This window comes from Eutrigla gurnardus (genome assembly GCF_963514095.1).
Source record: "Eutrigla gurnardus genome assembly, chromosome: 21".
In the NCBI taxonomy this organism is placed as follows: Eukaryota; Metazoa; Chordata; class Actinopteri; order Perciformes; family Triglidae; genus Eutrigla; species Eutrigla gurnardus.
In genome coordinates, this window is record NC_139932.1 from 12,493,665 (window position 1) to 12,507,834 (window position 14,170).

The 14,170-nt window shown below is 42.8% G+C and overlaps 2 protein-coding genes across 2 annotated transcripts; one reads left to right on the forward strand and one right to left on the reverse strand.

The window, feature by feature from the left end:
* The first annotated feature begins 1,133 nt into the window (after nt 1-1,133).
* On the forward strand, nt 1,134-8,330 carry LOC311031899 (high affinity choline transporter 1-like). Its single transcript, XM_084038454.1, has 9 exons — nt 1,134-1,186; nt 4,669-4,863; nt 5,096-5,209; nt 5,337-5,492; nt 5,570-5,718; nt 6,196-6,339; nt 6,447-6,600; nt 6,773-6,990; nt 7,074-8,330. The coding sequence occupies exons 2-9, from the start codon at nt 4,680-4,682 to the stop codon at nt 7,572-7,574; spliced, it is 1,620 nt and encodes a 539-aa protein (XP_083894580.1). The 5' UTR covers nt 1,134-1,186; nt 4,669-4,679; the 3' UTR covers nt 7,575-8,330.
* Nucleotides 8,331-8,772: 442 nt separating this feature from the next.
* Nucleotides 8,773-14,163, reverse strand: LOC311031981 (uncharacterized protein). The gene is made up of 7 exons (XM_084038581.1): nt 13,978-14,163; nt 12,780-12,988; nt 12,372-12,458; nt 12,154-12,246; nt 11,849-11,959; nt 11,504-11,627; nt 8,773-11,403 (listed from the first exon to the last, which is right to left on the reverse strand). The coding sequence occupies exons 1-7, from the start codon at nt 14,000-14,002 to the stop codon at nt 9,689-9,691; spliced, it is 2,364 nt and encodes a 787-aa protein (XP_083894707.1). The 5' UTR covers nt 14,003-14,163; the 3' UTR covers nt 8,773-9,688.
* Between the last annotated feature and the right edge of the window lie 7 nt (nt 14,164-14,170).

Consider the following 14,170-nt stretch of genomic DNA (forward strand, 5'->3'; position numbering starts at 1 on the left):
TTTGTTTTTTAAGACAAATTGCAACATTTTGATGTGGGACATGTTTTGTCCCTTATCTCAAGAATCAGTGATTAGATAGAGATAGATAGATAGATAGATAGATAGATAGATAGATAGATAGATAGATAGATAGATAGATAGATAGATAGATAGATAGATAGATAGATAGATAGATAGATAGATAGATAGATATTTTATTAAAATATATTTATGCCAGTGCTTCAGTGGTCATCATTAAAGGTGACATATTATACTGTTTTTCCTCTATTCCACACAGCTGTCAGAGGTCCAACAACATTGTTTTCGACATGCATTGCCCCAAACCCATCCGTGGTCCTGAATTTCAGCTGCCTAAAAGTTGGTCAAATGAGCTCTACTGAGAACAGGCCGTTTCTGTGCCTGCACCACGGAGAGGATGCCGTTTACGTTAGCGGCAGCATGCGCCAATGTTTACGGTGGATGTATCGCTACGGCTCGCCTATGTGGCTCAGGTGAAGTTGCTGGGTCCCGTATAGTTGGGACAGATCCTTTTACGAGGGTCAGTGTTGAGGCAAAGCCAGCTTTGTACCAACCCTCTTTACTGAAGCAGTCCGATGTGAAGTGGTTAGCACAAACATACAAGCTAACACGGATCGTAGCCGGCACATTGTCATTAAAAATGAAACACAACCACTGTCTCTTCTGTTCTTCTCCCATCATTGTGCAGAGAAGTTCGGCCTATGCAAATGACTCCTTCGAAACATAACAGGAGCTGAATCTGAACAGCCTGTGGGGGGGGGGGGGGGGGGGGGCTGCAGAGACCATGCAGGAGTCACTTGTTTTCCTCATTCTGGGAGTTGACAGGCTCAGGGAGGACCGGTTTATAGGTGTAGAGATCAGAGAAAACATGTTTTTCATAATATGGGACCTTTAACGCATCACTTGAAACAAGTCTTGCCTTACACTCTCACATACCAACATTTCTTGCATTAAAAAAAAAAAGAAAAAAGTGTGCTAAATGATCAAGAAACATTGTTTGCATACTTTCACCCTCCTATTCCCTGGGGGGGCTTTCCATTACCTGTAGAAAAACTACACCCACTACCTTTAACAGAAAAGTAACTGCTCCTCCCTCACTCTGTTGGGACATCTGGATCTGAAGGTATCAACCTTCTACCCGTCTCAACCGTTTCTGAAGGCAGTTCAGGTAATGAAAATTTATCTGAAAATTATGAGGAAAGAATTGTATTTTTTTTTCTTGAAAGAAAAGGTAAGAATGTCTTAATTTATTGGTCTGCTCTCCCTGGGACGGTTGACTGATGGGACCCCAGGGTGTTTTGGACAGTTTGGTTTATGTTACTAACATTGTTACAAAAGAACAAAGCTGACAAAAACGAGACAAAAGAATTTGCCTCATTGAATAAGACCAACTGTGAAGTCACTGAGTCACTGAAGTCCACATTTCATAAAAGTTCTCTTTTTCTCAAAGAAATATTCTATTTTCTATTTTTAGCGCTTACTTTATCGGCAATGATACGTTGTGGTTTTTTTGTTTCCTTCTTTTGACAAATGTACTTATTGTAAGTCGCTTTGGACAAAAGCGTCTGCTAAATGACCCTAAATGTAAATGTAAATATAAACAAGTGATATTTTGAATATAAAAAAAAAAAAAAAAAAAGTATTCAAATTTAGACTGCAATTCCTTCAATAAAAAAAAAAAATCATTTTTAGCCCAGAACCGACCCAGCTCACATCCCAGGGACATTTAACTGCTTGGGTTGCTTTAAAATTATTTATTAATATTTATTATATTATATTATTAAAATTTTCTGCTCAAACGTATTTTTTTTACATTCCTGTCCAGGGAGTTATGCAATAGTAGGCTATCCGCTGGAGCCCCCTTCCTACTTATGTGCACCGAAGTTCTTTCAAATAAAATATGTTTAGCTGCACTATTCAGTAGTCTGGTTGATGGTATCATTATTAATTTTAAATGTTTTACTTTACTGGTTTTAAACCCGTGTCACCTCTTTTTTTACTATTTTGGTTTGCTTTTATTTGATTATTTTGGTTTTTATTCACTTGTCTTAAGTGTGTAGGAAATCACTATTGTTAAAACCAGTAGTGGCCTCGGGCGCATTGCTTTGTTGAAACTGTGGTAGCTGTTATGTACCAAGAAGTTATGAGAAGAAACTTTACTCCTCGAACAAGATAGTGATTTATGTTGCCATGTTTTTATTTGTAGCCTTCCTTAACTGTAGTAGCATCAGCTAACAACTAGACACACAAGTGAATGTTACTAAATCCAGCTGCTAGAGATATATATATATATATATATATATATATATATACAAAATAAATTTTACTAAATCATACCATTCGTGAACAAGTGACTAGCTGCTGACTATCCAGGATCCCCGTCATCCATAAAAGTCGCTCTCTGGGAGCTCCAGGGGGGACAGCGGGACATGGGCGCGTCCGTATCCGTGCCCCACGGGGGATGAGAAAGGCCATAAAAGTGGCCGCCAGCCTCGGGGGAGAGCCGGTCTTGCGCTCACCCTACGTGCCTTGAAGCGCCTCTCGCTGATGAGATCTCCTTTAATTCATGCTGGCTCTGAACAAAATCGCTTTAGGCGTTCATGTCCTTCTCCGGTGGTTATAGTCCTCAAAAATAGCGGAACGACATGGAAGCCTCCTGAGGACTTACCCATCCAATGTAAATATTTAAATTTATTCATGAATAAAATGTTACACACTGTCACTTTAAGTATCTGGTTGGTTGTTGATCTTGATTATTTTTTGGTTTCCAGTTGTGAGGCCGCTTTGGCCCAACTTAATTGATATAGCACCTTTCAGGTTACTGCAGTACAAGTGCATCACATGACTGATGAGTCGTCAAATTAGAGTTCAGCAAATCTATCGGCAGTTAAACAATAACGGTAAAAATGTGGTTTTTGAGGCAGAGCAATCGAATGCAGGTTTCCTGAATGCCAGAAAAACCAGCTAACAGCCCAAATATTTGTTTACTTACCTTTGTCAACAGGAGACTTTAAAACCGTGTGAAGGCAAACTCAAAGTTTGTTCAGATCATTAGCAGCAGCGCTAGGTGTAACCTGTAAAATTCCTACATTTGCATAGCAAATTTCCCCATTGTGTGTTAAAATGACCAAGCCCATTTCCATTCCGTCAACAGATTTGTCTCACAGTCAGACATATACTACCGGTGATTTTCAATCTCATGTCTACTGTGACAAATGTGAGTGTATAAGTGAGCTCTACATGATTGCCATATAAGAAAAAAAATACAGATTTTTTTCTTTTTGCGAAATTGCATCAAGCTGGATTCAATCCATCTGGGAAATTCAATCCATCCTTTGTTGGTGGACGCCAACATGCTCTCAACCTGAATTCAAACTAAAACATTTGTTGAGGTTTATGCAACAAAACTATTTAGTTGGGTTTAGGAAAAACAAATTTACATTTGGGCAACAAAACCACTTAGACAAATGTCATTGTTGGGTGTAAAATAACTTAAAGGTGCCATTTCAACATTGATAACATCCAGCCACAATATGTCACACTAGCACTCCCCCCTTCCATTGAATTCACGTCACAACACAGCTGTTGCTCGAAGCACATGCGCCCTCAATGGGTTGCCAGTACTTAGCAGTTAGGACTGCTACCGAAATGCCGCCCGCTTACCATCAAACTCAACCGTTTTTTCCACACTGGCAACCCCAATGACTCTTCACCCCTGACAACGCAGAGATACCACGTGATACCAACATTGTTATTCTATTGGCTCACAAGCCTCGCTAGAAGCCACATATCTACACAGAGGCGAACAAAACAATTTTGGTGCCGTCTAAATTAATTGAAAATTAATAATTCACAATCAAAGCATGTTTTTCACAAGAAGTGATACTTTGATTCTGCAGCTTTCTAAAAGCTCTGTGAATGTATTTTTTTTTATATCAATATGACCTTTAAGTCAAACATCACTGTAAAATAACCGAAAACGCGTCACAAACATCATCATTGTTATTGCTGGATAAGGTTTTCACACATTCAGTGGGAAATTATACATCAATTAAACATTAAATTAAACCACACTTCAAATTGTTGCATAAAGCCATCAACTCCAATGGAAATATTTGCAGCCACATCCCTATTTCCCTTCCCTTTTCTTACCTGATGGCCACATGCATCTCCACACCTGCTTCCACTCTTTGCAATCACCTGCTTGCCTTCCACACCTCCTCACCTGCATGTCATCAGCATACTTCCTGTGTTAGATAATCATTTTCATGCGGTTGTTTTGTTAGCCGCCCCCCTCCCCTGCATTTCCAATCATGATTGAGCTGCAAAATGAAAAAAGGAAGTTGACTATATAGGTTGTGACTGATGAGAAAATGAGATGCAGGTGAGGTGGTGGGCGTGGAAGGCCAGGTAATTTCTAGAGCCGGCACACTGAAAGTTTCATAATGTATGAATATGTTTGGCTGTGAAAACCTTGGTCACACAAAACTTTGGGGAATAATAATCTGTCTTTTTTTATTTTTGTTAACAAATTTCTGCCTTGTTTTGGACCACGATGGCAAAACCTATAATCATCATCATATTTTCCATATTTAAGCGGTTCAAAGCTCACACTGCATCGCCCTGATTATCTAGCATGCTTCCCCACAGACACAGACAAGATGGCGGTAAATTGGCCTGGATTGGCGTCCATCGGCGCGTTCTACATGATGGTACTGGGCACGGGGATCTGGGCATCCAGGAAGTCCAAACGGGAAGAGAAGAAGTGCACTGGAAACCGCAGTGAAGTCGCAATGGTCGGAGGGCGGAATCTAAACATTTGTGTCAGCATCTTTACTATGACAGGTAAAAACAAGAGATGATAATGACATCATAGATGATAAAAGTCACAAAGTGGGGTTTTATATGTTTTGTAAGAGCAAATTGTTCTGGGACATTTATTTTGAAATCAGTGGATTCAAAGCAAATGTTTTCATTAATTTGCATTACATCCAATCATTACGTCAGATTACAATTAGTTGTACTACCTTCATTCATTTTCTTTCCTGTTGCCGGTACGTGTCCTGATGTTTTTCAGCCACCTGGGTGGGAGGAGGCTATATTTTGGGTAATGCTGAAGTGGTCTACAATCCAAAAAGGGGGTTGGTGTGGGCCACTGGACCCATCGCCTTCGCCTTAAACCTGATCCTAGGTGAGTGAGGTCAAATACAACTCCTGAATTCATTTTTAATGAATTAAATATTTTGGTAGACGGCTGCCTTTTTAAAAAAAAATATTTTACAAAAATAGAATTATTTTTCCGTTCTGTGTGATTTCAGGGGCACTCTTCTTCGTCAAACCTATGCGGTCGAAGAACTTTGTCACCCTCATGGACCCATTCCAGGAGAAATACGGCAACACTATAGCTGCTGTGCTTTTCATTCCCGCTCTCGTGGGCGATATCTTGTGGATAGCATGTATTCTTGGTGCATTGGGTAAGTCAAAAACAACAAATTAAATTCTTGCAAAATCAGCAAGTTAATGTACTCTGAATGCATGTTTGTGGTTCCAGGAGGAACGATCAGCATCGTCATGGATATCTCCTCCTCGCTGTCCGTGGGCATCTCTGCTGCTGTGGCAGTTATATACACCTTGATGGGAGGACTGTACTCTGTGGCTTACACCGATGTCATCCAGCTTAGCTTCATGCTTGGTGGCTTGGTATGAACATTTTTCAGGAAAATTCAATGCATTTTAACACATGATTTTTATCCTGGCAGCATGGCTCTAGGCAAGGCAGTATTAGTCAGTTGGTCATTTTAGTCCAGACTGATATATCTTGACTATGGATGTCAGTTTAATTTAGCTTTTAAATAGCCCCATTAATGAATCAGTTTAAATGTTTTATGGTGTGTCTTTTGACCGATTGTCATCAGCAGATATTAATTCTAAATAATTTGATTGGTGATCTCTATGAAGGTCAGTTATAAGAGCCAATCTGATGAGGCATTGATTCTGAATTAAAACATTTTTGCTTTCAAGCACACCAATGCTCCGTGGTGGCGGACGCACTGTGAGTGACATCCGTGATCCAGTTTTGTATGTGATCCATTTTTTTTTCTTTTCTTTTGTAATCACTATGCAGGACTGATGTCCTGTATTTGTAACTCGCTCTCCTGTTTTCCCTCCTTGTTTCAGTGGCTTTGTGTGCCTTTTATACTGACAAGCCCCTCTTCTGCCAACTTCACTGTTGCTGCAGTGACCAAACTGCAGCAGGGGCCGTGGATCGGCACGCTGGAGCTGGAGGATGCAGGTCGCTGGGTGGATGACTTATTGCTTTTGGTAATGGGGGTAAAATATTAGAAAAGACGACGCTGTGATGACACAAACCACATTACAACAGTTTTCTATACTTAAAATTTTTTTTAAATTTGTAATCCCTCTCCAAGTCCATTGGAGGCCTCTGCTACCAGGCCTTCTACCAGCGAGTCCTGTCCACAGCCACGGAGGCCCAAGCCAAGCTCACCTGCTATGCTGCAGCAATATTATGCCCAATCCTTGGCATCCCGTCACTCATCATCGGGGCAGCAGCTGCATCTACCGGTACCAAGCTTCATCTTCTTACTGTCTTCTGTGTCAATCTTGGAATAACTCATTTTAGGAGAAACCCAGCTTAATGAACGACCAACAGGAGTGGCTGAGTCTATTTTAAAACCGTGTTCTCTGTGGCCACTGTGTAAATGATATATTCCATTCTATCAATAATGTCTGTCAGATTGGAACCAGACCAGCTACGGATCTCCCAGCCCGTACGAACGGGGCAAAGCTGGCGTGATCTTGCCAATTGCCCTTCAGCATCTTTGCCCTTTCTACGTCTCACTGATCGGCGTGGGAGCGCTTGCCGCTTCCGTGATGTCATCAGTTGACTCTGCACTCCTGTCTGCCGCCTCCCTACTGGGTCGCAATATCTTCAAGAACATCATCTACAAGAAGGTAACACCTGACATACGGACTGGATATCTTCTTCACATTTGAAGCACCCGTTGAGGTTACCCTGTGTGCATTCTCTCTTTCAGGCATCGGAAAAACTGATCCTCGTGGTGGTGAAAGTGTCGATCCTCGTCAGTGGAATCCTGGGAGCGAGTCTGGCCATGACAACGAGTTCCATCCATCTGTTCTGGATCATCAGTGCAGACGTCATGTACTCAATGATGACCCCCCAGGTGATCTGCACCTTCTACTTATCTCGGTGGGTGAACCACTACGGGGCCCTCGCCGGCCTCGTGTTGGCCCTGCTGCTCCGAGGTCTGATCGGAGAACCCCTGATAGGCCTCCCCGACATCCTGCCCCTGCCATGGGACAAGATGGAGGACGGTCACCGAACCCGCTTTTTCCCTTATTGCACCGCCATCATGCTCATCACCACCGCTACAATTTTGCTGGCGTCACGCTTTGCTGCGTGGCTGTCGGAGAAGGGGCTCCTGAAAATAACGAGTGATGGTGAAACAGACATTCATTACATGGCACCGCTCCAAACAGATGTGGAGGAAAAGGAGGTCGCAAACCCCTCAGCATGAACCGTTCCAGCTCCATCTTGAGTGAGTTGTGTCCAAAACATTCCTTCACTGACAAATATTTAATACCTTGTATTATATACCATGAATAAATAAAGAACTTCTTTGTTGTTGTGTGTATTGTTTGTACATATTTACATATTTTCAGCAATCTATTATTATTATTCCTGTATAAGTGCATCAAAGTTTAGGATTTCCTAGATTTATTTTTCTAGACCTGTCTGAAAATACTGGATTCCCATGATGCAACTGGAAAGCAAGAACTTCTGTAAAATATCTGTGCACTAAATTGCCATATTTTTTGGGATGGTAGCCTTGCATAGTTTTTAGAAAATGACTATGCTGGTACTTTATGCTTAATGGAGTCTTTATATTTTTATGCAGTAATTATATTTTCCTCTCAAGTAAAACAAACCATGTGTAAAATGGATTGCCTTGTTATATATTCCATATTATATCTGTGTTAATTCTGTTTAAATGTGTAAGGTTCCTGTGTAACTGTCCTCTTGTTGACCTTTTTTGTTTACCCTGTAACCCCATGTTGAATGGTTACGACGCTATGAACTGTGGATAATTAAGTCCACAGGCTAAACAACATGCTGAGCCTAGAAGAAGATCATTGCCTCGGGGGAAAGTGAGGTGGAGATCCATGGATGATAGTCTCCACAAGGGTTCAAAGAGGAATGCCACTTAATTCGGACTTTGAAGAGTCAAACTTTGACCTTGCAAAGTTCAGCAACCTTTGCCTTCTGTGACAACATGTGATATATATATATATATATATATATATATTATAATTATGTGTGTACCTTTGTCAAATAAAAAAAAAAAAACAAGTTAATGCCGTCTGTGATATTTACCTTAAGACACATTTTAGTAAAGTGTTTACTGTATTTTAAGTACATTTTTATGTAAACAGCAACTCTTTGACCGTAGGCTACTGTTTGTCTGTTTGTTGACATGATTGTTTCCTGTAAACACCACAGTGAAATATTATAAGGTGACGATTTGGTTGATAAAATGCAATGAAAATAAGCTAAATATGACTTTTTCCTATTAAAACAACAAAGACGACTTACCCGTTTCCTGTGCTTGAATGACATCACGCTATTCCAGCCAATCGGATCAGATGACTCGGATACAGCTTGCAAGATATTTCTAGAAAAACGACTTTCACAACAAACCAATGAGACAACAGCGCTTTGTTAGGTGTGTTTATTTTTCTGCAAAACATCAAAAACAGGTATATTGCCTAACAGTTTGTACACATGGCTGCAACAACAGGAAGTACTGGAAGAAGTATTGGAGAAGATTCACAACACAATCTCATCACACATTTCCATAATGTTGATTGTGTCCATGGCACACTGAATTTTAATTAACGTTAGTTCAACACTATTAGAAGAACACTGCCGGGGGGAAAAAAGTGAAATTCTAATAAAGTCTATATTAACTCTAAAACAAAAGCAGAGTACTTGTCATGTTTACAGTTGGGGGTTACATAAAAAGGCAAGTGGTAAAAGTAGCTTTGACTCTACAGCTTCCACGAGGACACGGTCAGATAAAATGTTCTCTAGAGTCACTACAACATTTTATGATGTAGCAGACACATTATCTACAATCACAAATATGAATGAAATACGGTTATGGTATTAACATGATGGTCAATAAGAAGAAAGAAAAAAAAGCTTTTGGCTACATTCAGGTAGCGCAATGTTTGGAAAATAACATTTCCTTTAACCTATAGTAGGTTTTTGTAATGAAAATGAGCTCCAAAACTGATCAGAAAATGACATTTCTCTGAAAATGAATAAAATGGTGTTTTATAGTAGTTGAGATTCTCCAGGTCAAATTGTTTGTCTTTAAATCCAGTGATCAGAAGTCAAATGATCCTAACTATCATTCTAACTGTGTTTCCAGCACCCAAACCCCTCTGGTGTCCTGATCTCCACCACAAGCTAACACACCTTGAAAACGTTGAAAACGATGTGGTCCAAAGGGTAATTTATGCAGTAGCTATCATAATTACTAAATGCATATTTATATCGGTGATCAGCATCCGGTCTGAAACCCCTGTTTCAGAGCTTCCTTATATACTACAAGCAATGTTTCTTTGATTAATAATCATCGCTGCCCTCCTCTTCCTCATCGTACTTCCTCTTGAGCGAGTGCTTCTTGTGCTTCCCCCTGTGTCTCCGTTTGACGGTGAAGTCGGGGTTGGCGTCCCTCGTGTGCAGCTGCTCGTGCTTCTTCAGAAGGCCGGGGACGGAGAACCCCTTCCCGCAGGTGTCGCACGTCCAGGGCTTCTTGCACGTGTGCGTCCTTTTGTGGACGTTCAGATGGGAGGCCAGCTTGTAGGTCTTGCCGCACACGTCGCAGCTGAACGGACGCTCGTTGGTGTGCAGCCTGATGTGGACCTTCAGATTCCCCACCTGGGTGAAGGTCTTTTCGCAGATGGAGCACCGGTAGGGCCTCTCTCTGGTGTGGATCCTCAAGTGAACCCTCAGGCAATACTTGCTGGAGAACTTCTTCTGGCAAACCGGGCACGGGATCTTCGCTTTGGGCACGTGGTCCTGCTGATGCCTCTTCAGGTCGGACAAATAGACGAAGGTCTTCCCGCACTGGGAGCAGAGATACTGGCGGTCGCCGATGTGGTAGCCCATGTGTCTCTTCAGCAAGCTGGGGACGAGGAACCTCTTCCCGCAGCGCTCGCACATGTGAGGGCGGTCTCTGGTGTGCCAGCGTTCGTGGTTCGACAGCTTGAACGCCGTCGGGAAGCTCTTGCTGCAGTGCTTGCAGGGGAACGTCATCTGGCTCGTGTGGCACTCCATGTGTCTTTTGAAGTAGGTGGACTGCGTGAAGCCCTTGTTGCAGATGTTGCAGTAAAAGGGCTTCTGGCCGCTGTGGGCCAACATGTGCTTGGTCAAGCTCTGCAGTTTGTTGAAACACTTCCCGCACTGGCCGCACGCGTAAGGACGCGCCGTGCTGTGCGTCTTCAGGTGGTTGTTGAGGAACGCCTGCGTCCTGAAGCTTTTGTTGCACACCAGGCACACGAACGGCTTCTCTCCTGTGTGGATGCGCTCGTGGTCCATCAGCTTGGACTGATACGGGAAGCTCTTGTCGCACACGCTGCATGTGAACCGGTCAGCCGGAGGCCTGATTTGCTTTTTCCTCCTTATGCTTGGCTTCATGTCGTCCCCTGAGCTGTACCTGGCTGGAGGAAGTGGTGGCAGCGCCGGGAGTGAGAGTGAATTCGAGGCAATCTGTGACACCCACTGGTGCAACGTGACTCGCTGCGTCTGAGGCTTCTGGCCCTCTTTCGCTCCTGCGTTGGCTGCGTTCTGTACGGTGGAAGATTGTTTGATTGGCATCTGAACGACCCGGAAAGGGATCGACTTCAACGGAGGCTGCTGCGATTCTTGTTTATCTGGCGCTTCGGCCGCTGCTCCTTCCTCTCTGCTTTCTGGAGTTGAATCAGGCTGTTCCTGTGTAATATTCTTCTCTTGCACCACATTCTCCCCCTGAGCTTTTGTTGTGACACTCTTTTTCTGTTTAGCACTGCCATCAGCTGTTTTCTGACTGTATTGCTCGCCCCCCTGTGGTCCAGTAGCAGGGTCTGTTGGGCTGTCAGATTCATCTGACATCCCTCCCAGGTCTTCAGCGTCACTCAGGGGGGCCGGGCTTGTTACTTTGAGGGGGGCCTCTAATTGCTTCTGTGATTCTGGGGGTGGCGGCGGCGGCGGTGGTGGTGGTGGAGGAGGTGGTTCGACCGGTTTTGGACGGAAGGCAAGTGAAGAGAGCACACAGTTGCCCACCGAGGACGAGATCGTTGCTGCACAGGGAGAACGCTTTGTCAAATTCATTTTCACTGTACTTATTATCAATGATTTTTCTTCTCTTTCTAAGTTTTTATCACATTTTCTTCAATATACCTTTAACAGTAAGGATTCCCTTGGCCTGCTGGTGCAAGAGGAGAGTTTTCAGGTCTCCGGTGTCAGGGATAAAGCCTCCACACGCCTCCAGGACAGAGGGGTCCGCTGAGATCATGGCACCAAGCTGATGTAGAGAGGCAGGAAATGGAAACAAGGAATGAGCAAACTGACATATAGATTATAACCTCATGAAGGGGCCCCATGCTATTTTAAAAGGCTTCTTTGAACAGCATCCCTTGGCTGTTGTTAAAAAAAAAAAAAGAGGAGAAAAGTAATATTTTAAAGTAATCTAATCAAACCCGCCCTGCTGTGACCAGAGTAAATATAAAAATTAAATGTGCATACCTGGGAAAGATTGGGAACAGGAAGAACTTGCTCTAGCTTACACACCAGACCTGCAGTCAGAGCTTGTAGGGCAGTGTCGAACTTTGTGCCGTACTGAACAGGGAACACTTCCTATGGGGAAAGAAATGTGTTTGAGTTTTACGTCATTGTTTGAAATTGTGGGGGACAAACACTTTGTTGAGTGAGTGAGCAATTTGAATCTAATGTTCTACAACTCCAATAATGTAATGTTACCAAATCTAAATGACAGACGTGGAGCATTTAAATAAATGTTTTGCCATAATAAAAAAGACAGATGTGGATACCTGGAAGAAGCGCTTCCTCTCAGCAGGGTTTTTAAGCAGATTCTGGACCAGCACCATGAAGTTCGTTTGTGATTTCTCTACTTCTGCGTCCTTCTGTAACACAGGTTTAATTCACATATTAGGATGCTAGAGTTCAGTGTGCTGAATCAAAATAAATGCAAGCCATGTTTAAACCTGTACAACACTTTGTTTCTCAGGAAAGGTGTTCCAGTTCTTACCACTGAAGAGACCTTCAACTTATTAATGAGAATTTGAATAGCCTTGGTATCTGGTGGTCCGTCTTTATGCAGCAAATCCAATATGATCTACATTACAACAAAACACAGGTTATAGTCATAAGAAAAAACCATAACAAATATCAAACAAAGCAAACTTCATATGAACATAAGTCATTTTCTATCAGGATAAAATATTTCAGGAGGAGATAATAGTTAATTATTACTAAAACACTATCAAAGATGACAATTTTGACAAATTCTGTAAAGCGTATGAAGATACAGGGAAGGAAGCTATAACTTCAAACACTTTTTTGGCCTTGATGTGTGTGGTTTGTAATAGGAAACACATGGAGTTCATCAACAGTGTGCAGTGTGAACATCCACGGACAATGGATGATAAACTCTCACCCTTGCTCTCAACCCCAAGATGAGCTGGGCAGTCTGCTTGAAGCTGATGAGCTCAGGAACGGTGTGCGTAACCATGGTGACAAACTCCTCCACTTTCCCATACTGCTTGACGTTCCTCTGCCGTATGACCTGCCATATGTACGAGTAAGTCAGCTGCAGAGGGGAAGCCATCAAGCGAAGGGAGGACAGGGGAAGGGACCCTCCGACACCTGTGTGGGTCAAAACAGGTTAGTACGTTTTGTGTGAGAATGCGCGAAAACCCAGCCAGATGTGAGTTTGGGAGTCAGTTTGTATAGATATTTTATTAAACCAGTTCTTCATACATTGTTTTATTTTATTTGTTGGTCTTCTCACTGCAAACTAAATGATATCCTAAAGAGGATGTTGAATTCCTGCAGCAAAATCACCGATACTCAACATGAGAGCTCCCATCTCCTGCATCCAGTGTCTCAGATCTTGCTTTTATTGTGCCCCCTTTCACCAAAACGTACAGATATTAATACTTCTTTTGTAATCTATGTGCAAAAGGTTGCATCAGCATACAATAGACACATTTTTATTCGTTTTCAGGTGTACTCTATTTTACCAATTTCTATTTTGAACTTGGTGTTTATGTTACAATACAGCGTTTCTATTTCACTGCTGTGTAACTAACTTAAATGTAATGTAAATCTCCCCCCCGTTGAGTTCGTTACTCCCAACAACAGAACGGGTGGAGGCAGAAGATCCTGTAGGGGGCGCTGCAGCGCAAAGTAAGGCATGCTTTGATCACTGCGGATGGGTTGGACGCGTGCACGTTTGCGTGTGCACGTGCAGTAGTGAAGCGAATGAGCGCCAAACTGTAACGTTAGCCGAGTTAGAATCAAACTTTCAGCAGGTGGTGCACGCTGTATGTTGTTAGGTGTCACCAGAGTTGACATATTAGGCGGTGCACCGGTCGACCGCGACATCCGGAGGGGAGGATGGTTTCATTTGAAGTCGAGCAAGCCCGGTCCCATCCTGCTAAAGCTCTTTGGCGAGCTAACTACCAAACATCACCAAAATAACGCACCAAACTCCCTAACACGCACGTCGACCAGCGGTTAAAAGCAAACAGTCGGTTTACGGCAACAGATGGTCTTTCGTCGAGTCTCATTTTGTGATCCCCGTTCTCAGCGACAGCTACTGTTAGCTCGCTGATGCTAGCTTAGCAACCTACCTGTGGTGTCGGACCTTTTCTCCATTCCGTACCCGAGGCGCGTCGCTAATTCATAAGTTTATCAACCGACCGCACAGATAGGCTGACGATGTTGCAGTTTACCCGCCAATATAATGTTTAAAAGTATTAAACCGTCTTATTCCCGACAGTCAAGCCAGGAAGAATAATGGCGACCGCTGGGTAGCGGCTTTCC

Bases quoted from the DNA above. Each gene is read 5' to 3' on its own strand.
- LOC311031899 (XM_084038454.1), top strand. From the start codon at position 4,680: ATGGCGGTAAATTGGCCTGGATTGGCGTCCATCGGCGCGTTCTACATG. The intron at 5,493-5,569 runs GTAAGTCAAAAA...TTGTGGTTCCAG, and splicing joins ATGTATTCTTGGTGCATTGG to GAGGAACGATCAGCATCGTC. The intron at 6,340-6,446 runs GTAATGGGGGTA...TCCCTCTCCAAG, and splicing joins TGGATGACTTATTGCTTTTG to TCCATTGGAGGCCTCTGCTA.
- LOC311031981 (XM_084038581.1), bottom strand. From the start codon at position 14,002: ATGGAGAAAAGGTCCGACACCACAG. The intron at 12,989-13,977 runs GTAGGTTGCTAA...TGACCCACACAG, and splicing joins GAAAAGGTCCGACACCACAG to GTGTCGGAGGGTCCCTTCCC. The intron at 12,247-12,371 runs GTAAGAACTGGA...CCTGTGTTACAG, and splicing joins AGTTGAAGGTCTCTTCAGTG to AAGGACGCAGAAGTAGAGAA.